Source organism: Trichomycterus rosablanca, chromosome 16 (genome assembly GCF_030014385.1).
Source record: "Trichomycterus rosablanca isolate fTriRos1 chromosome 16, fTriRos1.hap1, whole genome shotgun sequence".
Classification (NCBI taxonomy): domain Eukaryota; kingdom Metazoa; phylum Chordata; class Actinopteri; order Siluriformes; family Trichomycteridae; genus Trichomycterus; species Trichomycterus rosablanca.
In genome coordinates, this window is record NC_086003.1 from 28,428,828 (window position 1) to 28,454,638 (window position 25,811).

General features: G+C 41.5%; 1 protein-coding gene across 2 annotated transcripts in view; it reads left to right on the forward strand.

Moving 5' to 3' along the window:
• Nucleotides 1-25,811, forward strand: part of ank1b (ankyrin 1, erythrocytic b) — an 88,573-nt gene that overhangs the window by 18,816 nt on the left and 43,946 nt on the right. For both annotated transcript variants that reach the window (XM_063011588.1, XM_063011589.1), the window contains exons 2-13: nt 10,770-10,871; nt 13,948-14,046; nt 15,617-15,715; nt 15,806-15,904; nt 17,687-17,872; nt 19,820-19,918; nt 21,357-21,455; nt 21,759-21,857; nt 21,948-22,145; nt 23,638-23,736; nt 24,607-24,705; nt 24,918-25,016. In XM_063011588.1, coding sequence (XP_062867658.1) covers nt 10,770-10,871; nt 13,948-14,046; nt 15,617-15,715; nt 15,806-15,904; nt 17,687-17,872; nt 19,820-19,918; nt 21,357-21,455; nt 21,759-21,857; nt 21,948-22,145; nt 23,638-23,736; nt 24,607-24,705; nt 24,918-25,016 — 1,377 coding nt within the window. The remainder of the gene's footprint in view (nt 1-10,769; nt 10,872-13,947; nt 14,047-15,616; nt 15,716-15,805; nt 15,905-17,686; nt 17,873-19,819; nt 19,919-21,356; nt 21,456-21,758; nt 21,858-21,947; nt 22,146-23,637; nt 23,737-24,606; nt 24,706-24,917; nt 25,017-25,811) is intronic.

The following is a 25,811-nucleotide window of genomic DNA, read 5'->3' on the forward strand; positions in this document are numbered from 1 at the left end:
TAATTACATTATTAAAAATATAATATATTAAAAAAATATATATATTAAAAATAATTATATTAATAATAAAAATAATAATAATATTAAAATGATTAAAAAATATAAAATGAATATTAACAATAATAATAAATAATAATACTAATACATTAAAATAATAATAATAATAATAACATTCATAAAAATAATAATAGTAATAAAATAATAACATGAATATTAACAACAATAAAAAATAATAACATTAATAAATTAAAATAACAATAATAATAATAATAATACTTAAATTAATAAAAAATAATAACATTAATAAAAATTATAATACAAATAATAATAATAATAATATTAACATTAATTAAAAAGTTAAAATGAATATTAACAATAATAATAAATAATTAAAATAATACAATAAAATAATAATAATAATAACATTCATAAAAATTATAATAATAAAAATAATTAACAATAATTAAATGAATATTAACAATAATAAAAAATTATAACATAAATAAATTAAAATAATAATAATAATAAAATAATAATAAAATTTTCATTGATAATAACAATAATAATAATACTAACACTAATAAAATAATAATAATAATAATAATAATAATGATACTAAAGCCTAACCAGGGACTGGGGCTGCAAATTAGTTTATGCTAGAAGCCTTTTATACAATACATCTGGTGCATTTTATGTAACAATGTTTTTTTGCATTGTCCCTGTTAAATAAACTATTAAAATAAAATAAATAAAATAACATTCATAAAAAAAAATAATAGTGTGATTACAAGATCGAGCGAGGTTCGAGTCAGTGTACTCAGCAGCCCGGTTCTCTGCAGTCCTCATGAATATTGAATAGCGTGAGTGAGTGGAGCTCTGCAGCGTGACTAAGAAACGCCGCACCTCCCATCAGAAAACCTCCAGAAACACCAGACACGAAGAGAAAAGCAGAAATTTGTACACATACAGCAGGAAGGTTAAGCTGACAGAACGAGCGCTTGAATGGCGGCGTGGTGAGATGCTAATTGCTGTGCAACATATTTAAACCCGGTAAAGTAATCTGAAAAGCATTTAATTTCAGGTTGCTGCGTAAACAATAGGATTAGAAAACGCTGCTAATGTGCTGCGGTTCGACTGCTGGTTATTTGAAGGCCGAACGCCAAGATAAACAGTGGTTTTCCAGAAATGAAAATGAGTACGTGTGCAGAAAGCACCGGCAGGCTGAGTCACAATAATCACATATCAGAATTATTAGTGTGTTTCCCTGAGCAGCGATTTACTAGTAACGTTATTCGAGTTTGTTATAAGGCTAGAGAGCATAGGGTGAAGGTTTTTACAAAGAACAGACAGAGATTTGGCTCTGTGTTTATATAGTTAACATCAGTTGTTAGGGACTGATTAAATAATCAAACATTAACATAGATTATTAATTTGCTTGCACTGAACGCTCTAAATGGTCATTTCGCTTTGTGGCGTCATTATAAACACACTCATACACACATGCTGCCATTAAATATTTAACACAACACTCCAGAGTTCCATGTATTGATTTTATTTTTGCTGGTTCCAGTGCAAATTTCTCTGGACTGGCACAGTGTTTTAGGTAAACTGACCTGCTCAGTGAAAACGTATTAAACACATTTCAATACAAAATGTCACAGCACAGAAATGTTGTTAGGTTGTTAGTTGGCTAATATATCAAGTTGACCCCCCCATTGTCACTGTATAATTCACATTCTGTAAAACCAGTCTGATGATATTTTAAAACCAGTTAAAATCAAATATAAAACCGTATATTCAAACCAGTCTGATGATGTTTTAAAACTAGTTAAAATCAAATGTATTAACACACGCTGGAACCAGAGCTGGGATCTCGAACACGTCGTATCGAATCTCGGCTCTGCCTGCCGGCTGGGCTGAGCAACCACATGGACAACGACTGGCCTGTTGTCCAGAAATAGGTGGGACTAAGCCGGATGTGGTCTCTCTCTCTGCTGGCTGATTGATGGCGCCTGCACAGAGATAAGAAAAGAGTGCTCTCAGGGTGTGTCTCCCCGTACACAACGCTGAGCTGCACTGCACTCATCAAAGTGTAGGTGATAAGATGCATACGGCTGCTGCCTACGTGTCAGAGGGGGCGTGGGTTAGCTTCGTTCTCCTCAATCAGAGCGGGGATCGGCATTGGTGGAGAGGAAACATGACGTAATTGGGCAATTGGACGCTCTAAAAAGGAGAAAATGCATTAAAATAAACAAATAAATACAAATATAAAACCATAAATTCAAACCAGCCTGATGACGTTTTAAAACTAGTTAAAATCAAATATAAATATCCAAACTGGGATGATGAACAAAGAGATGAAAACACCAAAACAAAACAATCTTTGTGGTTAATTAGCTTTAAAGAGCAATAATATTTGTAGTAGAATTAATTTTTGTAGAATAAATATGGTAGCATATCAAACCAATGTTAAAGTGAGATTATATTGGTGCTTGTTTGGTGCAGTTGTCTAAGCCCCTCGCCCACCACCACGCTGACCTTTTTAAAGCTCTTCCAATGAGACAAACTGTTTGATACAACACGGTAAAATCGACTCAGACAGAACAAACAACGCTTAAAGTAAACAAAGCTTAATGTGACTCATTGTAATGTGATTAGTGGAGGAACTTATGAGCAGTAATAATGAAGAGAAGTTTAGTGCTCCTGTCTCCTTCTTTTACTACATTAAACCACGTTAAGCTTTATTTTGAACCAGAAGCGTTTTAGACTCTGGGAGAAGCTGATTCTGATTCTCACCATTTCTCAGAAGCTGTAACACAAGTTTAAAAGTGAAACAGGGAGGAAAATCCAGATAAACACAGATACATGTGGAGCTGTAACCCTGGATCTGATGCTTATTCCACACTGATGCAGATTCGTCTCATATTCACACTTTGATGACGATTTACTGCACCGCTCAAGCCGAGCGCGGAACAAAGCGACGATTTTGCCTCTTGTTATGTGAATGCGCCCTTAGGGAGGTTATGGTTGAACAGGTTACTTGTTGCTGCTGCAATTGTAGCCTCTGCTGGTTTGCAGCTTGGTCAGCGTGAAGGTCTGCAGCGGTGATGGAAGTTACAGCTATGGAATTGGATACAACTAGATTGGAGGAAAAAAGGGAACATTAAAAAAATTTAACTGTAAGACATTGTTCTAATGTAGAATGATATGAAGTGGCTAATAAAGTGGATATGAAGAGACATACTGGAGTATTTTTAATTTAAAAACCTACCAGTGTCTTCTCAGCAATGAGATTTTATTGAACTGTGGGCAATTATATCTATTTAAAAGCAGACATTGACCATAACTGGCTGATTTGTATAATTTGTATTTAGATTTTAAAGAATATAAAGGATGTGTGGATGTAATCTGAGGATCGTACTCACAGCACACGGGATACAAACGTACAAATCAAGTTTTAGTTTCATATAATTGCATTTACGTGTGATGTACTGTTATTACAGAAGATGTAATTTTATGAAGCGTGACGACCCTGTTGTGTGTGTGTGTGTGTGTGTGTGTGTGTGTGTGCCGGAGTGGTAGCTGATAGTGAGATAATCTGAGATTTGTATTTATAGATCTGCTGAATGCTCTGACCTTCCTGCGTCGCAGTGTGAAGACGCTGAGTTGAGCCGCTGTTGGGTTGAGATTGATCGACATGAAAAATTACCCACCCAGGCAAACCTGTTTTAAATAGAAATGCAGATGTGTGTGTGTGTGTGTGTGTGTGTGTGTGTGTGTGAGAGAGAGAGAGAGAGAGAGAGAGAGACTGTATATATTTAGGCTACTTTTCAGTAAAAGTGGGTCTGAATGGAAACCCTGGAGATTTCTTCACATTTGCGCTGCTGGTTCCTTGCCTTGACGTCTGTGGGATTATTTATAGCCGGTGTGTTTAAGAGGGAATTTAATTCTGACTCTTGTAGCGACGTGGTTTTATTCACAGATCTGCTGCTCACTGGGTGGATTAGTGAAATCTTAATTACAAAGACTGATTTATGACATGAGTGGTAAATTCACTGTAGGGTTCTCCCATTCCATGAATACCTCTGGATTACTTAAATAACATAATTCACTCTTAACTTGCTTAGGTTGTCATCACAAAATATATTAAACATAAAGAAGTGGTCAAAATAAGATAAAAAAAACAACTAAATGGCTAAAAATAGTTTTAGAAACGGCACAATGACCCAAAACCAAACCTCAAAATCCAGTCTAATATTCATCTAAACCAGCCCAAACACAGATCCGGTAGCCAAAAGCTAATAAAATCAGCCCAACAACCAATTCTATGGACAATCTAAACCAGTGTAATTACCAAGGAAAAACCTGGAACACTTTCTTAAAAGCAATTCAATATCATATCCAAAATAAAAAACAGGTAAAACTAATCCCAAACCGTTCTAATCACCAACAAAAACCAACAGGCTGCTAAACAAATCAACCCAAAAAACAACCAAAAGCGTCTTTTTATATTTAAAAGTTGACAAATAGTCAAACCAGTGACTGACTGTAAACACAGGGCAAAAAACTACCAACCAAAAATTACATGATGAGCAAAAATCTTCCCAATGTCCAATCAAAACCCACCTAAAAAAGAGTCCAATGGCCAAATCGTCCCAAATCAACTGAATTGTCAAAGCAAAACTGCCCAGAAACAAATGATCAAATGGTCTTTTAAAAGCGACCCAAAAATGACCTCAGTGACTGATCTAAATCACCTAAACTTCCAAACATTATAACCAGCCTAATGACAATGAATTGGTTTCAAATTATGGTGGGGATTGGGGGGGTCTGACCCTCTTTATTAACAATTAACGCACCCCTATTATCATTGTGGACTTAACATTCTGCTTAAAATCTTATACAAAACCATATACAGTGGACCCTTGACTTATAAATGGAATTGGTTCTTAAGTCAAAATGTTTGTTAGTTAAACATATTTTTCCATAAGAAATAATGTAAACAGAATGAATCCGTGCCAAACCTCCCAAACCAGTTTAAAACATATATTCAAACCAGTCTGATGTCAATTTAAAACCAGTAACAACCAAATATAAAACCATATATTTAAACCAGTATGATGATAGTTTAATACCAGTTTAAAACCGTATATTAAACCATATATTCAAACCAGCCTGATGCCAATTACAGTAATCAATTCCAATCAGTCTAAAACATCCCAATCACCAACCCAAATTAATCCAACCAGCCTAAATATTGAGCTAATGACCCAACACAGTGTAAAACAAACCCACTGACTCGTCTATAGTCGTACCCAGAAATCTGCCGAGTCAGAGACGATCACGTCGTTTGACCTCGCTCGGAGCCCCTGATGAGTTCCGTCCTCGCTCCAATCTCCTCCGGCGGTCTGAAGTCTGGCCACGTAAGCGTTATTCCGGCCTCAGGAGTCCTCGCGCTGCGGGGTGTAGAACATGGAGCGAATGAAGCGTGTCTGATTATGCTCGGTGTTTATTCTGCAATCTGCATACACAAACGCAGAGGCAGCGTGCGTGTGCGGCGCTGTGGGGAAGCTAATAGGACTTCAGCTAACGGCTCAATTAGCGGTGACTATAAACGAGTCAGAATTAGAATGAATTTTGACAACATTCGGAGGAGCGAATATAAACATTATGAAGTGAAGTTAATAGAAAAGTCAACATTAAAGTGTTGTCCTACCGCACTGGCTAATAATCTTCTTGCAAATCTATAATTAGCTGTTTGTACGCAACTAACAGAGATTACAGGTCCAGTTAATCCTGTTTGTGGTTCTACTGGGCATGCAGTTCTGTTCATACCTTTACATTTATGCCATTTATGTATGTAGCTAACACATAAGGACCTTGTTCAGATATTGATAAACATTTATTGCTGATATTTTTTCTCCCAATTTAGTCATATCCAATTATGAGTAATCAGCCAGCAGAGGTCGTAATTGCAGCAGTTATGAGGAATGCCCTCGTTAGAGCCAATCGTTGTCGATGTAGGCGTCCAGGCTGCCGGTAGCAGAGCTGAGATTTGAACTCGCAAGCTTGAAACGTCAGCTCTGGTGTGGTAGGCTGCAGCCGAAATCGCTGCACACTTCCATACTGAACAGTACACAAAAGCAGTACGTGAGAGTGGTTAGTATGTCTGAATACGTAGTATACATTAGACCAGACCTGGGCATCGTATGGCCCGAGGGCCACAACCGGCCCGCATGAGGTCCGTGGCAATTAAAAATCAGACGTAAATAAATGTACATCACACATGCCATATAACAGGATTGTTTTTGACGGGACCTCTATGTCTTAAAATTTCTTCAAGTTTCGTTTTACGTGTGCGCGAGTGTATCAGCTTCACCATAATGTGTCGGCGAACAGAACCGAGTGTGACTGACGGTCGAGTTTTTAACAAGACGTGAACTTCTGAATTATTTATTCACTGAAGTCAGGTGTAAAGCTGTTTAAGGGTCAATTTAGGCTTTAAATCGCTGTTACGCCACTAAACAGAGAAATACAAGAACATGAACGATGCGGAGCGTCACACCTGAGCTTCACTAACTAAACTGCAAAAGCAACAAGAACTTTTATAAAGTTTAACACATCCGGGACTGCAGCAGTCAGGACCAGCTTTGTGATTTTAAAAAGAATATCCAACAAAAACAAAGGACTGAAAAACAACAAATGAGGTAATTAGACTCCAAACAAAATAGTGTAAAGTTTAAAAACCTGCACATTTTGTTCACATTTGTTTTTGAAAAATTAGTTGATTAAATAGTGAAATAATGTTGATGTTTTCACTCTGCCTACTTCTTCTGATTGTAACATCTAAACATTAACAGATTATCAGAACTGTACAATTTACTGCTATTAATAAAGAGATAAAATTAATATTGAGCAGAATTAGGTTCACCTTATTGGTCCGGCCCTCCACAACAGTCCCAGTTTCTCATGTGGCCCCTTGGATAATTTAATTGCCCACCCCTGCATTAGACAGTACGAGAAAAGTACCCTGCATGGCCAGCCATTTTTGAGTATGCAAACGATGCACACTTACGGTCTGATTATCTATCCCATAATGCAACTGGAGCTGCAAGGGCGTTCGTAGCGAAGAAGAAAGATGGCGGAAAGCGGAGTAAGACAAACATTAAGAATGTTATGATTAAGTAGAACCCTAAATAATGTAATGAGCAGCTTTGTGGAGAACGATAGAATTAATTTTATCCAATTTTAAAATTGTCATAACTGTGGTGATCAGACGTCATGCATCACGTGACGTTGGTAAGATGGCGGACGTAGTACGAACGAGGTTGCGTGCATACTGCACACTTGCATACTGAAAGAGCGTACTGCTTTACCGGCCGAGCTGTGTATACCGTCTCGAATCTAGTACATATGTTTAAGTATGCTATTTCGGATGCAGCCCTAGTGTGTTTCATATTTGCTGTACTCAGCGATGACATTATATTACAAGCAACAAGCATAATCAAAATGAGGCTGAACCAAAGAAAATCTAAAAACGTTGAGATTTTGACCGAAACAAAAATCTTTACTGATGCATACTCAATAATCTAGGTACAACAATCCACAAAGTTGAGTAGCACTTTCGCCTCACAGCAAGAAGGTTCTGGGTTCGACACAGGTGAAGTGATTCGGGTTCTTTCTGGGTGGAGTTTGCATGTTCTCTTTGTGCTCATGTGGGTTTCCTCCCACAGTCCAAGAACATGCAGTCATGTTAACTGGAGATACAAAATTGCCCAAAGTATGTGTGTATTAATCGTAGTTAAAATCCCATCTGCCGGTCCAACTGCTGACATAACAATCTAATATCATCCTAAATAAGAAGCCAAATTCCGAGCTTTCAGCACGGCGTCTCTCCCAACCACGATAAAACCTGTAATTCATTCATTCAGTCTTTTTTTTTAATGCATTTTCTCCCCTGTTTTTCTCCCCCTTTAGTGAGTCTAATTCATTCCCCAATTTGCATCGTGCTTCCTCTCTGCCATTGCCGATCTCTGCCCTGACCGAGGAGATCGAAGCTAACCCACATCCCCTCCGACACGTGAGCAGCAAGCCCTATGCATCTTGCCACCCACACACTGACGAGTGTGGCGCCACCTAGCGCTGCGTGCGGAGAGACACACCCTAAGAGCGCTCCTTCCTCATCTCCGTGTAGGCACCTCTTATCAGCCAGCAGAGGTCGTAACCGCACCATTCTGACAGAGAGAGACCCCATCCGGCTTAGTCCCGCCCATCTAAACAACAGGCCAATTGTACGGTGAGGCAGAGCTGGATTCGATACGACGTACTCGAGATCCAGCTCCGGTTGCAGCACGTGTTTTTACCACTGTGCCACCTGAGCGGCTTTCATTGTCTGTTTTAACCATCACTTTGTCCTGGTCAGGGTTGCGGTGGGTGCAATTCACTGGGTGAAAGGTAGGAAACACCCTGGACAGGTCGGCACTCCATCACAGGGCAAACACACACACACACACACACAGCTAGGGCAATTTTTTACTCCAGTTAACCTGACTGCATGTTCTTGGACTGTGGGAGGAAACCCACACGGACATGGGGAGAACATGTAAACTCCACACAGAAAGGACATGGCTCGCTCCACCTGGGAATCAAACCCAGGACCTTCTTGCTGTGAGGTGAGAGTGCTACCCACCGAGCCACCGTGCCGCCCTAAAACCTGTAATAAAAATATGTATACATGGTATACATGTACTGTACTTTGTGCGCTCATTCACACTGGAAGTGATTCGTCTGTCGTCTGTTAAGTGAACATAAGTGTATGTAAACGTTTGACTGTAAAACCGAAGCTATACTGTGACTGTATGTGTGTATGTGGCTCGTTTTTGGTTTTGGTTTAGTAGAAGCGTAATAGAAGGTTTCATCAATATCTGAGCACCGTTCACACGATCTGGAATTAGAATGCATCTCTCCACTCTCGAGAATGAACTGTGAAGAATTGAACAATCTGCTCCTCAGCTGGTGGAGAACGTGGTCAATAAAAGCTAGAACGGCTAAGTGAGCAGTGATGCATGGTTCGTCCGCAGATTAGCAAGCGTGGGAGTTTTTTTCTTTCTCTTTACTCCAACTACGTAGACTAGATCTGCAATAATACTGATCTTTATTCTTTTCTATCGTAGAGGTTTTTAACCTTTTTGGACCTGTGTCCCCTTGGCTTTGAACCTGCACCCCTCACCTACAGGCGTTTTTTGAAGAAACACATTTTATTTAAGTTAATGTTACTTCACGTATGATTCGGTATAAGGTCTTCTTCATGCCAAAAATATTCAGACGGCTTCGTCTGATGTCTTGTCCGTGTTTTATGATGCAGCTTCTGCATATGTATGGAATTTAAAGCAGCAGCTGAAGTGGATTTGCTGGGTCATGATCATATTAATCATTTTTTATCCATCCATACTCTTAACAAGGGCAGTTGTAGCCTAGCGGTTAACGTACTAGACTAGTAAGCAGAAGGTCACTGGTTCAAACCCCACCACTACCAGGATTTCAATGTTGGGCCCCTGAGCAAGGCCCTCAACCCTAACCCTCAACTGCATAGACTGTATACTGTAAAAAAGCAGAAATCACTCTTTGCTTATCCAATTATGGTCACGTGGGGGTGTTGGAGCCTATCCCAGCTTTTCAATGGGCGAAGGCACACAGTAACACCCACACATACACATAGGAAAATTAGGGCAATTCAGTGTCTCTAATTAACCTGACCGCATGTTTTTGGACTGTGGGAGGAAACCGGAGCTCCCGGAGGAAACTCACACAGACACGGGGAGAACATGCAAACTGCACAGAAAGGACCCAGATATATATAAATACACTGATCAGCCATAACATTAAAACCACCTTGTTGCTACACTCACTGTCCGTGTTGTATGAGTGGTATGAATGAATCAGACACAGCAGCGCTGCTGGAGTTTTTAAATACCGTGTCCACTCACTGTCCACTCTATTAGACACTCCTACCTAGCTGGTCCACCTTGTAGATGTAAAGTCAGAGACGATCGCTCATCTATTGCTGCTGTTTGAGTCGGTCATCTTCTAGACCTTCATCAGTGGTCACAGGACGCTGCCCACGGGGCGCTGTTGGCTGGATATTTTTGGTTGGTGGACTATTCTCAGTCCAGCAGTGACAGTGAGGTGTTTCAAAACTCCAGCAGCGCTGCTGTGTCTGATCCAATCATACCAGCACAACACACACTAACACACCACCACCATGTCAGTGTCACTGCAGTGCTGAGAATCATCCACCACCTAAATAATACCTGCTCTGTGGTGGTCCTGTGAGGGTCCTGACCATTAAAGAACAGCATGAAAGGGGGCTAACAAAGCATGCAGAAATACAGATGGACTACAGTCAGTAATTGTAGAACTACAAAGTGCTTCTATATGGTATAGGTGGAGCTGATACAATGGACAGTGAGTGTAGAAACAAGGAGGTGGTTTTAATGTTATGGCTGATGATACTACTGGATTAATAATATATTACAAATGACAACCTGTGCTGTTTTAATCTTATTAATAAGTCCGATAAGTCAGACTAGTATGAGTGTGTTTGCCTTATAATGGACCGGCAACCTATCCAGGGTGTTTCCTGCCTTTCGCCCAATGAATTGGACCCACTGCATCCCTGACCAGGATAAAGCGGTGATAAAACAATGAATGAATGTACTGTGTATAAATCTCGCTGCTGTAACCTCGACCTCCTGCTTTGTTCTTCTCAGGCAGACGCAACGACCAGCTTCCTGCGGGCGGCGCGCTCGGGTAATCTGGACAAGGCTCTGGATCACATCAAGAACGGCATCAACATCAACATAGCCAATCAGGTACGAGCAGCTCACACCGGCCAACCGCAATACAGCAGCGGGAGAATGTCAAAACCTCCAGTGTTACCTGTCACAGCACAGAGGGGTTTCAGATCATTAAAAAACATGATATTACATAAAGGGAAGTGGATTAAAAACTAAGCACATTTTGTGCTCCAACACCCATATTACCCTTGTGAAAAAGTAATTGCCCCCTTACCCCTTGCTGCATAATTTAATTTCATCTTGAGCTCTTAGATGGATGGATATTAAAACTTAATAAAACGGGATATTCCTCTAGCACACCAGCGCCGATATTCTGAACGCCTCAGTTCGAAACTCGGCGTTGCCACCGGTCAGCTGGGCGCCATCTAGCGGGCATAATTGGCAGTGCCTGCAGGGAGGGATGCCCGGAATATGTGGGAGTGGTCTTCAAGCGCTGTGTAAGAACCCTGATTGGCGGATAGAGGCACTTGTGCAGAGTGCATGGTTGGAAAAGGGTTCCGTTAAGGGCTGCGCGCGGGTCGGAAGCATATATACAGTGTATCACAAAAGTGAGTACACCCCTCACATTTCTGCAGATATTTAAGTATATCTTTTCATGGGACAACACTGACAAAATGACACTTTGACACAACGAAAAGTAGTCTGTGTGCAGCTTATATAACAGTGTAAATTTATTCTTCCCTCAAAATAACTCAATATACAGCCATTAATGTCTAAACCACCGGCAACAAAAGTGAGTACACCCCTAAGAGACTACACCCCTAAATGTCCAAATTGAGCACTGCTTGTCATTTTCCCTCCAAAATGTCATGTGATTTGTTAGTGTTACTAGGTCTCAGGTGTGCATAGGGAGCAGGTGTGTTCAATTTAGTAGTACAGCTCTCACACTCTCTCATACTGGTCACTGAAAGTTCCAACATGGCACCTCATGGCAAAGAACTCTCTGAGGATCTTAAAAGACGAAATTGTTGCGCTACATGAAGATGGCCAAGGCTACAAGAAGATTGCCAACACCCTGAAACTGAGCTGCAGCACAGTGGCCAAGATCATCCAGCGTTTTAAAAGAGCAGGGTCTACTCAGAACAGACCTCGCGTTGGTCATCCAAAGAAGCTGAGTGCACGTGCTCAGCGTCACATCCAACTGCTGTCTTTGAAAGATAGGCGCAGGAGTGCTGTCAGCATTGCTGCAGAGATTGAAAAGGTGGGGGGTCAGCCTGTCAGTGCTCAGACCATATGCCGCACACTACATCAAATTGGTCTGCATGGCTGTCACCCCAGAAGGAAGCCTCTTCTGAAGTCTCTACACAAGAAAGCCCCCAAACAGTTTGCTGAAGACATGTCAACAAAGGACATGGATTACTGGAACCATGTCCTATGGTTTGATGAGACCAAGATTAATTTGTTTGGTTTAGATGGTCTCAAGCATGTGTGGCGGCAATCAGGTGAGGAGTACAAAGATAAGTGTGTCATGCCTACAGTCAAGCATGGTGGTGGGAATGCCATGGTCTGGGGCTGCATGAGTGCAGCAGGTGTTGGGGAGTTACATTTCATTGAGGGACACATGAACTCCAATATGTACTGTGAAATACTGAAGCAGAGCATGATCCCCTCCCTCCGGAAACTGGGTCGCAGGGCAGTGTTCCAGCATGATAATGACCCCAAACACACCTCTAAGACGACCACTGCTTTATTGAAGAGGCTGAGGGTAAAGGTGATGGACTGGCCAAGCATGTCTCCAGACCTAAACCCAATAGAACATCTTTGGGGCATCCTCAAGCGGAAGGTGGAGGAGTGCAAAGTCTCGAATATCCGCCAGCTCCGTGATGTCGTCATGGAGGAGTGGAAAAGCATTCCAGTGGCAACCTGTGAAGCTCTGGTAAACTCCATGCCCAGGAGAGTTAAGGCAGTTCTGGGAAATAATGGTGGCCACACAAAATATTGACACTTCAGGAACTTTCACTAAGGGGTGTACTCACTTTTGTTGCCGGTGGTTTAGACATTAATGGCTGTATATTGAGTTATTTTGAGGGAAGAATAAATTTACACTGTTATATAAGCTGCACACAGACTACTTTTCGTTGTGTCAAAGTGTCATTTTGTCAGTGTTGTCCCATGAAAAGATATACTTAAATATCTGCAGAAATGTGAGGGGTGTACTCACTTTTGTGATACACTGTATATACAGTATATATATATATATATACTGTATATATGATTTTATATGTATATATGTTTTTTATTTGCTGTAAGTGTGATTTGAGACACACTCCCCTGGTTAGTGTGTGTGTGTGTGTGTGTGTGTGTGTGTGTTCGTACACGTTGGCGATGCTTCCCTCAGTGCAGCTGTGTTTATTTGTCATTGGGGTGCTGTAATGTGAAAATGTCTGTAATTAATGGCTTTTTTCTAAACTGATCATTGCCAGTGCCCAGTCGGGACCTGCTGGCATCATAGCACAAAGCTTATGTTGGATGAAAAGACCTGGTTTGCCGTCAACATTCCTATTCATCCCAAAGGTGTGCAATAGGGCTATAATCATCTGGTCTGGAAAGCTGTTCTTTTGTTGCTATTCTTCAAGGGCAGTTGTAGCCTAGTGGTCACTGGACTAGTAATCAGAAGGTTGCCGGTTCAAGCCTCACCTCTGCCAGGTTGCAACAGTTGGGTTCTTGAGCAAGGCCCTTAACTCTCAATTGCTTAGATTGTATACTGTCACAACTGTAAGTCGCTTTGGATGAAAGCGTCTGCTAAATGCCGAAAATGAAAATGTAAATGAATATGTAAGTCTTCAGCTACACAACTGTACCAAACTTGGCTGTCTTTATGCCTTATTGTAGGTCTAGACTGCAGGCAGGCCAGTCTGGCACTGTCACTTGTAGAAAAATGATTTGTTTAAGTTTGCTGTAAAATATGTGTAGTTATTTTCACTTAGAAAATAAAACAAGGACTTTAACCGGGGTGTCCAAACTTTTGAATAAGACTAGACTTGTTTCAGAATCATTAGCTTTTTCTTTCACTTTGACTGTTCTATTTTAGCCGGGTATTATGATCTGATTCCGATCAGTCTCGGGCTCAGATCTCGTTTCCTCTCTGCAGAATGGACTGAACGGGCTGCACTTGGCATCGAAGGAAGGTCATGTGAAGATGGTGCTGGAGCTGTTACACAATGGGATCGATCTGGAGGGCACAACAAAGGTAATAATGATCATTATTATCATTATCACAATTATGATACTAATATCAATATAAAATGACAGTATAAAATATGCAGATGGAAAGAAAGAGGCAGAAGAGGCAGGACACGTGCATAAAATCATGATCAATTTTTTTTTTAGCTTATTCAGGAATCATTATCGTAACACAGAGTTATAAAACAGGCAAACAACAACAACAACAGTTGAACCCTGGATCACAGCAAGAGTGTGCTAGCATAATTTTACCGCTGCTCCACCTGGGCGCCTACACTTATAATAATAATAAATATAATATTAATAATTTTAACACCCAAAAACACTAGATGTTAGGCAGGAATCCACCCTAGACAGAGGGCAAATCTATTACGATTCATGACACTTTGCTGTATAAATCGTAGCACCAGCTAGGAGACAAACTGCCTCATATAGTATAGAAAATACGGTAATTACACTGTATTCGATTGCGGGAGACTAAATTAATCATATATTACAGATGTATTTTACTGGAGAATACAAGGTGCATCATATAGTATATAAAAAAAAGTAAATACACTGTGTTCAACAGCAGAAGAAATGCATCATACAGTAAAACAATACAATAATTACATCGTAATCGACAGCGAAAGACAAAAGATTTATCTTATACTATAGAAAATATGGTTATATATACTATTGGACAAGAGATGAAGCTCATCATATAGTACTGGAAGCACGGTAATTGTACTATTTAACAACAGGAGACAAAGTGCATCGTATAGTATAGAAAATACAGTAGTTACACTGCATTCACCAGCAGAAGACGAAATATGTATAATATAGTATCATATAACTTATGGCAATTACCCTATTTAACAAAAGGAGACGAAATGCATCATATAGTATAGAATTACGGTAATTACACTATTTGACAGCAGGGAACAAAGTGCATCATATAGTATAGAAATTACGGTAATTACCCTGTTTTTGACAGCGGGAGATAAAATGCATCATATAGCATAGAAAATACAGTGATTACACTATTTAACAACAGGAGACATAGTGCATCATATACTATAGAAGTTACGGTAATAACTCTATTTAACAGCAAGAGTGTGTGCATCATATAGTATAGAAAATACGGTAATTACAGTACACTATTCAACAGCAGGAGCTGAAGCGCATTATATAGTAGAGAAATTATGGTAATAACACTAACGACGAGACAAAGTGCATCATATAGTATAGAAAATACGGTAATTACGCTATTCAACAGCAGGAAACGAAGTGCATCATATAATATAGAAATTACGGCAATCACACTACTTAACAGGAGACAAATTGCATCAAATAGTACAGAAAATAAGATAATTATACTTACGGTAATAACACTATTTAACAGCAAGAGAAGAAATGCATCATATAGTATAGAAAATACGGTAATTACACTATTCAACAGCAGAAGACAAAGTGCATCATATAGTATAGAAAATAAAGTAAATACGTACACTATTTAACAGCAACTTACCTTTTCATTAAGCATGATTATGTACATTTGTTTTCATTTTTGATTCTCTTGCACCTCTACCTGACAGAAAGGGAATACTGCACTACACATTGCAGCCCTGGCTGGTCAGGAGAAGGTCGTTGCTGAGCTCGCCCACTATGGTGCCAACGTCAATGCCCAGTCTCAGGTTAGTCTCAGAAAAGTCCAAGACCAATTTAAGTGGGCCTGTGAGCTAGATGTGGTATATAAGATTGTTTCTTTTATTGTACTCCTTCAGAAAGGGTTCAGCCCGTTGTACATGGCGGCTCAGGAGAACCACTTGGAGGTGGTGAAGTTCCTGTTGGAGAACGGAGCCAATCAGAGTCTCCCGACTGAGGTGAATAAAACAACAAAATAACACCCAACACTAACTACTGACCTAGTACTAGTCAATACTAACTTCAATAAGTCTGCACAGTGTCCCGCTTACTCCAGATCTGGTGGCCCAGCCAAGAAACTGTGCAGTCCAGAGCCATGGCAGTGGTGCACTATGTGACCCCAAAGCATCAACACCTGACCATGAGCTTGTTCAACATCCTGTTTCAAAAACCAATGGTATTAAAATAAAGTTACCTTTGAGGTAGACTTTCTTAGCCACATTTCTGAGAAGGCTTCTCACAAGACTGTGGGAATTTGTATCCATTCAGTCAAAAGATGAATGCATTTGTATGGCTGGGCACCATTGATGTTCCGGTTCATTCCAAACCTGTTGAGTTCTTTAATTCGAGCTTTTCTTAATGAGCTCAGTCAGTCTGAACTGAAAAAAGCCTTCCCTAAACTGTTGCTGCAAAGCTGGACGCATGTAATTGCCTTTTATTTAATTGAGTTATTAGACCTGTTAGCAGCTGTTGTGGCTGAAATGCACAAAGGTAATAATTACAGTGGGTTTCTTATATATGGGCAGAGATGTTCACAAGTCACAAAATACGAGTCCGAGTCAAGTCACGAGTCAATATAATAAACACAAAACATATATTGGAAATGTAGCATAGAAATAAACAAATAATCTGTAAGTTCAGATAAAAACAACAACAGATTAGCGAGAGTATTTAGCCGTTTTACTTCGTGCCTTTACTTTCCTAGGTACCAGTTAAAAGCTTCAACTGACGTTTTGTTTTCATTGCAAATTACGGCACAGCGGCCAAAATCCAAAACACAGCAAAAAAATCCAAAACCTCTGCTTACCTTAGCTTCTGTTCTTCCACATGCTATTACATTTATAAGCATGTGTCCCATTAGGAATAGAATCCGTTATTTTGTAAATGTGCTTATAATTAAAAACCTCCAAACTTTTCCCGGTTGTGAAGTAAAACAGGAAGTCGTTAGAAAGCCGATCGAGCGTTTCATTACCACGTCATCTGTGTGACACTGCAAACTGAATAAATGCAAATAACAGCATTTCTTACTAACAATTACAATCAGAAGATCTGATTTGTTCAGAAAGCGGTTCTTACAACCATTAGCGCTAATTCTGTAGGAGCTTTCCATTCACATTATCTGTTACTGTGAAGTGCACTACGTAGGGTACTCCACCATTTTAAGTAGGGAGCGACGCTTCATCACTACGCCGGAAGCTGGCTGGAACATTTACCCATTGCGTGTGTTGCGGTTCAAAATGGCCGGAGCGTTATTATTATTACAGAGCAGAAAATGACACGATCAGAATGATGTCGGATCATATATATATATATATACAGTATATATATATAATTGTCACATGTAACTAATGTTGCTGACTTTTGTTGTCCACGAGTCATTTTTTGCGAGTCAGGAGTCGAGTCTGAGTCATTTAAAACGAGTCGGAGTCGAGTCTGAAGTCGCTGTGTGTGCGAGTCCCCATCTCTGTATATGGGGTTATGTCCATGTAGTGTAGCTCAGTGGTTGAGGTCAGAAGGTTGCTGGTTTAAGCCCCACCACTTTTTAGTCACAGTGGCTGATAAATGCTGTAAATGCAAATCCACCTGCTTCCTAATGTTTTCATAATTATTATATTATTATTCGTTTAAAATATATCTATTCATTAAACAGCAGCCAATCCACCTACAACAGTAAAAGTGAGATTTATTGTCAATGTCCAAAAATTAATTTCCTAGTGTATTTTTTTGCTGTATTTTATCAGGATGGCTTCACACCGCTGGCTGTGGCTCTGCAGCAGGGCCACGAAAACGTGGTGGCCCTTCTCATCAATTACGGCACCAAGGGAAAGGTACGACTGCCCGCTCTCCATATAGCCGCCCGCAACGATGACACGCGCACCGCGGCCGTGCTGCTACAGAACGACCCCAACCCAGACGTCCTCAGCAAGGTACTGCAGTGTCATTGGGGACGTGATTTGTGGTGCACTTCATTTTAACGGCACTTGAGAGGGAGGAGCAATCAGTCACAGTGTCAAGGAGGTTGCAAGTGGTGGGCCAATAATTTATAGTCAAGAAGGGATGGAGATAACAGCTCTTAGCAGCAATTTTAGCATTTTAGGATTTTATACGTTTTACGTGAACCTTTATTTATTTATTTATTTATTAGGATTTTAGGGTCATGTTTTACACACTGTGGTTACATCCATGACAGGACATGTAGTTACTGCTTACACAAGATTCATCAGTTCAGGTCTTTAATGTCAAACACAGTCATGGACAATTCAGTGTCTCTTATTCACCTCATTTGCACGTCTTTGGACTGTGGGAGCTCCAGAGCTCCCGTAGGAACCCACACAGACACGAGGAGAACATGCAAACTCCACACAGAAAGGACCCGGACCGCTCCACCTGGGAATCGAACCCAGGACTGTCTTGCTGTGAGGCGACAGTGCCGGGGTGCCAATAATGTACTAACAAGCTGTACCAACCTCCACCGCGCTTCAAAAACAGCCCTGCAAATCAGTTACAGTCATTTGTTAAATCCTGTGTGTGTGTGTTCCCAATTTATCCATATCCAATTCCCCAGCTGAAGATCCTCTACTGTTGTAGACCCCGACCATGGCTGACACAGGGTTTCTCCCGGACACAGGGAGAACATGCAAACTCCACACAGAAAGTACCCAGACCAGTCCACCTGGGAATCGAACCCAAGACCGCCTTGCTGTGAGGCGACAGTGCTACCCACCGAGCCATTAAATGTTATTAGTGGATCTGTATGCGCTGTGTGAACGAGGGTTGGAAGGGTCACATGACCCAAAAAAGAGAGGACCGTGATGCGTACATTCATTAATGTATTTTGTGCTTATGCAAATAGCTCATATGGGGTGCCAGTACTGTACTAACAAGCTGTACCAACCTCCACCACGCTTCAAAAACAGCCCTGCAAATCAGTTACAGTCATTTAATTTAACAATTACAGTCTCTAATTTCCTTTGGGATCAATAAAGTATCTATCTATCTATCTATCCATCCATCCATCCATCCATCCTTCCTTCCTTCCTTCCTTCCTTCCTTCCTTCCTTCCTTCCTTCCTTCCTTCCTTCCTTCCTTCCTTCCTTCCTTCCTTCCTTCCTTCCTTCCTTCCTTCCTTCCTTCCTTCCTTCCTTCCTTCCTTCCTTCCTTCCTTCCTTCCATCCTTCCTTCCATCCATCCATCCATCCATCCATCCATCCATCCATCTATTTGTTAAATCCTGTGTGTATTCCCAATTTATTCATATCCAATTCCCCAGCTGAAGATCCGTTACTGTTGTAGACCCCGACCAGAGCCGAGGAGGGCCGTACCTAACACACACAGCCTCCGACACATGTGCAGTTGCCAACCGCTTCTCTTCACCTAAAAGAGGCGGGTTCAGGTTCACACAGGGAGCAGTATCGCGTACGGAGAGTCTCGTATATATCCGTGAATAATGCACCCGGCTGACCGGTAGCAGAGCTGAACTTGACATCCCAGCGCTTTCGTGGTCGCGTGTTTTACCGCTGCGCCACCAGAGCGCCCAAGTTCAGTCGTTTTTTTTTGGTTTGTATGATGGGGCCCATTTAATAAATCACACTGGGGCCAAACAAACTGAGTTTTGCCAGTGGAATTAACATGCATACGCGTGACGGATCATTATGTCCCCGATAATAATCCTTTAATCAGATAATACGAGCGCCGCAGCCGACACATGAATTTATGACACACAGAATCGCCTGATACTTGTTCGGAGAATGAATTCATAAATTTTGTATCAGGTTTGGCTTTTTGGAAGATATTGCTTTAAAATATTAATGCCTTCAGTCTGTCTTCCTGTCTCACTCTCTTTCTCACTCTCATTCTCTGGATTTCGTCTGCAGACCGGCTTTACTCCTCTCCACATCGCGGCTCATTACGAGAACCTGAGTGTCGCACAGCTGCTGATAAACCGAGGAGCCAACGTGAACTTCACACCGAAGGTGGGATCATACGGTGCATTTCCTGATTGCCCTTAAATCATTACATTTACACCATATGGTCAAAAGTATTGGGACATCTTTTCTAATCATTGAATTAATGTGTTTCAGCCACAACAGTTCCTAACAGGTGTATTAAATCTTTTATATAAAGGAAATTATACGCCTCTAATTGAGCATCAACAGTTTAGGGAAGGCCCTTTTCATGTTCCAGCATGGCTGTACTCCTGTGCACAAAGCAAAGCTCTATAAAGACACAAAGAAATGCTCGGTTTAAAGAAACTCCAGTGTCCTGCACAGGGCCCTGACCTCAGCCCCAACTGACCTAAACTGCTCTTTTAAATAACAGGTCACAAATTCCCACAGTCATATCTCAAGGTCTTGTGAGAAGCCCTCTCAAAAAAGTGGCTGTTTTAGCCACTAAAATTGCTAACAGGTGTAATAAATTATTTATAAAGAGGAAATGATATGCAGCAACAGTTTAGGGAAGGTCCTATCCTGTTCAGGCCTGACTGTGCCCCTGTGCACAAAATAAAAGCTCGGTTTAAATAAACTCCAGTGTTCTGCAGATAGCCCTGACCTCAGCCCCACTTTACATCAATGCCCAGGCATACAAATGCTGCCATCGTTTGACTGAATGGGCACAAATTCCCACAGTCATACCTCAAAGTCTTGTAAGAAGCCTTCTCAGAAGACTGACTGTTGTCAGATCACATAGAGGTCACTTTATTCTAATACCAGTTGTTTGTAAAATGAGACGTCCAGCATCTCATGGTCCGGGTGTCCAGATACTTTACTTGCAAATTGATTTATTGATTTAATTCACCTGTTAGGGCCACTCAGGTGGCGCAGCGGTAAAATACGCTAGCACACCAGAGCTGGGATTTCCAGTACATCGTATCGAAACTCAGCTCTGCCATCCGGCTGGGCTGGGCGGCTGCATGGACGATTGAACGATTGGCTGTTGTTCATAGGGTTAGGGGCAAGCCGGATCATGGGTCCTCATAACTGGTGCAATTACGACCCCTGCTGGCTGATTGATGGTGCCTGCACAGGACTGAGGAATAATGCTGATCAGGGTGTGGCTCTCCGTGCACAAGGCTGATCCACGATGAACTCACCTAGTGCAGGTGAAAAATGCAGTCTGTACTGAGCACGTGTCGGAGGGGGCGTGTGTCAGTTGAGAAGCGTCCTCAGTCAGCGGTGGAGGGTTGAATCAGTGGAGGATGCGATCAATTGGGGGGAAAGGTTGGAAAAACTCAATACCTAGAAGTGGTGTCCCAGTACTTTTGCCCACATAGGGTAGATCAGGCTATCTAACTGTGGACCTAAGTTGCTTCTTATTTCTATATATGGACTCAAAACCACACCCATATTTCAGTATATAAAATCGATGATGAGTTGGATGCAGACATAGAGACAAAATGCGTTTCGTCCTCAGAATGGCATCACTCCGTTACACATCGCTGCCAGGAGGGGAAACGTCATCATGGTTCGTTTACTCCTGGACAGAGGAGCGCAAATAGACGCCAGGACGAAGGTACCAGATCTTGTATTTTTTTTTCCTCCAGCACGATCAATCTAAACACCGAGTTTATTTATGAAAAACTGTAGAACATTTCTGCACCGTAGACTGCTGGGTTATTTATGTCCCTCTCACTGAGGACGACCTATTTATGTCCTCCTGAGAAAAAACATGGTGCTTCATAAGCACCACGCAAGCCGGGACTCAGATGCCAGGAATGCAAACTGTGTGTCTGTAGTTTCAGTAGGTCACAGGCTGTAAGTGGCGCAGTGGAACCGTACGTCTTCATCGTGTCGTCTTCTTGTCTCTCCCTGCCAGGATGAGCTGACCCCACTGCACTGCGCGGCGAGGAACGGCCACGTCCGGGTCATCGAGATCCTCCTGGACCAGGGAGCGCCCATCCAGGCCAAAACGAAGGTGATTCGGTCGGTTCAGAAGTGTGTACTGTGTGCTTTTTGGAGGGTCTGCGCTCCACTCACGGGGACTGTGTGTGTTTTCCCGGCGCAGAACGGACTGTCTCCCATCCACATGGCGGCGCAGGGCGATCACATGGACTGCGTCCGTCAGCTGCTGCAGTACAACGCAGAGATCGACGACATCACTCTGGACCACTTGACGCCGCTGCATGTGGCAGCGCACTGCGGTCACCATCGCATGGCCAAGGTGCTGCTGGACAAGGGGGCCAAGGCCAACGCCCGTGCACTGGTCAGTACCTTTGTTTTAAGTGTCCCTTAAGTACCTCATACAAATTTGGGTAGAAAGTATGGCCCTGTCTTGTCAATTTCAGGGGTCCGTAGCTGTTAGTACTCTTACTTGCCTTGCCTATTTATCCCATTCAGCCCTTTGGTGCAACCAGTTCTAAAAATTGGCCCTCGATAATGGAATCCACATCATGATCTTGTCAGTCCAGCTTATTTCTTGCCTTCAATGGGTGTGTTTGAAAACCTAGCTCTCTCTCTACATAGACACATTTTACGTTATTCTACGTGCGCTCCCAAGAAGAAGGATGTTCGATTTCTTAGATGCCTTAAAATGCTGCCTACTAAGGCACCTTAAATCTGAACGGTATTTTAACAGAATAACGAGGAAGCATCCGATGCGTTCGAATAACCTGCCTTATGAGTCAATGACTTATTACAATCCTCTCTACTGAGGCAGCTGCCTATGTAGGCAGTAAGACAGCAAGGCAGCTCACTAGGTTTTCGAACAGACCCAAAGTTTCAAGTGGGTGCCTCATCACATGCAGTGACACTGACATGGTGGTGGTGTGTTAGTGTGTGTTGTGCTGGTATGAGTGGATCAGACACAGCAGCGCTGCTGGAGTTTTTAAATGCTGTGTCCACTCACTGTCCACTCTATTAGACACTCCTACCTAGTTCGTTCACCTTGTAGATGTAAAGTCAGAGACGATCGCTCATCTATTGCTGCTGTTTGAGTCGGTCATCTTCTAGACCTTCATCAGTGGTCACAGGATGCTGCCCAACGGGGCGCTGTTGGCTGGATATATTTGGTTGGTGGACGATTCTCAGTCCAGCAGTGACAGTGAGGTGTTTAAAAACTCCAGCAGCGCTGCTGTGTCTGATCCACTCATACCAGCACAACACACACTAACACACCACCACCATGTCAGTGTCACTACAGTGCTGAGAATGATCCACCACCTAAATACTACCTGCTCTGTGGGGGTCCTGTGGGGGTCCTGACCATTGAAGAACAGCATGAAAGGGGGCTAACAAAGCATGCAGAGAAACAGATGGACTACAGTCAGTAATTGTAGAACTAACAGGAATTGTAATTGTTAATGTTATGGCTGATCGGCGTATAATGAGACCTACTAGTCTGATACTAGTCTGAATTCAGGGCAGTTGTAGCCTAGTGGTTAAGGTCCTGGACTAGTAATCAAAAGGTCGCTGGTTCAAGCCCCACCACTGCCAGGTTGCCACTGTTGGACCCTTGAGCAAGGCCCTTAACCTTCAATTGCTTAGACAGTATACTGTCACAGTACTGTAAGTCTGCTTACAGATGGTCGCTCTGACCTACAGGAAGGTCAGAAGTGCCACCCTTGATGCCGAGAGATCAGTGCCAGCTGTGTTGGCTCAGATTTGAAGTCACTGATCGCTCCAGCTTTAACACTTCCCTGGAGGAACTGTTTGCTAACGCTAGCTGGATTGTTCACTCGCGTGTTTTGCTGTTTCAGAACGGCTTTACTCCGCTGCACATCGCCTGTAAGAAGAACCACATGCGCTCCATGGACCTGCTGCTCAAGCACTCGGCATCTCTGGAGGCCGTGACCGAGGTCAGATACGGCCGCTACTTCATCACACTGCGCTAATGTTAATGACACATCCTCACTTTCTATACACATGACTGACTACAGCTGGTGACTTCTCTGTGCCCATATAAATACGGGCTATGGAAAAATATTGGGACACCCCTTCTAGTTTTTGAATTCATGTGTAAATCAATGATTTTTTTTTTTTGCAGAAACAGTTTAAGGAAGGTCCTTTTCTTCTTACAGCATGATTATAAAGATTAAAGAAACTCCAGTGTCCTGCATAGATCCCTGACCTCAGCCCCACTCAACAGCTCAGGAATGAACCGGAACATCGACTGAGGCTTTCTTGACCAATATAAGTGCCCAGCCGTACATGTGCTCCTTTGACTGAATGGGCACAAATTCCCACAGACATACCTCACACTTTTTGTGACCTCTGTGTGACTTTCTTTTCTGAAAAGGCTTCTCACAAGACTTTGAAGTATGTCTGTAGGAATTTGTGCCCATATAGAGATATTTAAAGGAGCATTTGTAGGGCTGGGCACTGATGGAGGAAAGCCTCAGTTGATGTTCCAGTTCATTCTAAAGCTGTTGAGTGAGGCTGAGGTCAGGAATCTGTGCAGGACACTGGAGTTTATGTATAGACCTTTCTCATGCTGGAACAGGAAAGGACCTTCCCTAAACTGTCTCTGCAAAGTTGGAAGCATATCATTTCCTTTGTATTAATGATTTATTACACCTGTTAGCGATTGTAGTGAATTCAATAATTAGACAGGGTGTCCCAATACTTTTGTCGGTACAGTGTATTTTCACGTGTATGTAAACCTTTGACTGTAGCTGTAGACGTGTGTGTGTATGTGTGTGTGTGTGTGTGTGTGTGTCCTCTTTCAGTCCGGTCTGACTCCTCTCCATGTGGCAGCATTTATGGGGCACCTCAACATCGTGAAGAGTCTCCTGCAGAGAGGAGCTTCTCCAAACGCATCCAACGTGGTGAGTACGTCCACCAAGAGTCCGGTGGTCACTGTGCTGCACATGTTCTCGAACTGTCGCCATAAAATTGGAACAACATAATGGATTTATTAATCAGAGAATCATAATCAGCTCAAACATCTAACCTCAGTATTAAGGAGGTGTGTCCACAAACTTTTGACCACGTTGTATTTCCCTTGTAATAAAGGCTTGATGTGTTTGTGTTCCTGTAGAAAGTGGAGACTCCGCTGCACATGGCCGCTCGGGCCGGACATTGTGAGGTGGCTCAGTTCCTGCTGCAGAACTCCGCCCAGGTGGACGCTAAAGCTAAGGTGGGTACAGAACCAGCAAACTAGCAAAATGTGACCTGGGTTCGATTCTTCAGGTACTCGGGTTTCCTCCCAAAACTTCCCGAAATAGTCAGAAACAGAACTGTCCACTCTAAATGACCACTAGGATGGATGAGAGAAGGACTGTGAGTATGAATAAATGTATGAATAAAATAAAATAATAAACTCAATATATAAATAAATAACTCAATACTACATAAATGCAAGTAAGAATAAATGAATGAGTTAGTGAGTGAATAAATGAGTAAAAGAATGACTGAATGAGAGAAGGATTGTAAGTATGAATGAATGTATTCATATATGAACAAACAAATGAATAAATGAATGAATAAATGTAATTATAAATGAATTAATACCAAAATGCAATGTTTGAATGTATGAATAAAAAGCTAATTAATTAATGAACGTATGATTGAATGAATAAATGTATGAATAAATAAATGAATAAATGAATAAATGGATGAATGAGTGAGTAAATGAATGAATGAATAAATAAACTAATATATAATTGAGTAAATGAATGAGCGAGTAAATAAGTATGAGTGAGTGAGTAAATTAATGAATGAGTGAGCAAGTAAATGAATAAATGAAAATAAGTATGAATGATAATACGAGTGAATAAATAAGTAAATGAATGAATAAATAAATAAATATATGAATGAATGAATGAGTGAGTAAATGAATAAATAAATGTAAGTATGAATGATAATACATGAGTAAATAAATGAGTGAACGTATGAATATATGAATAAATGAATATACAAATAAATAAATGAA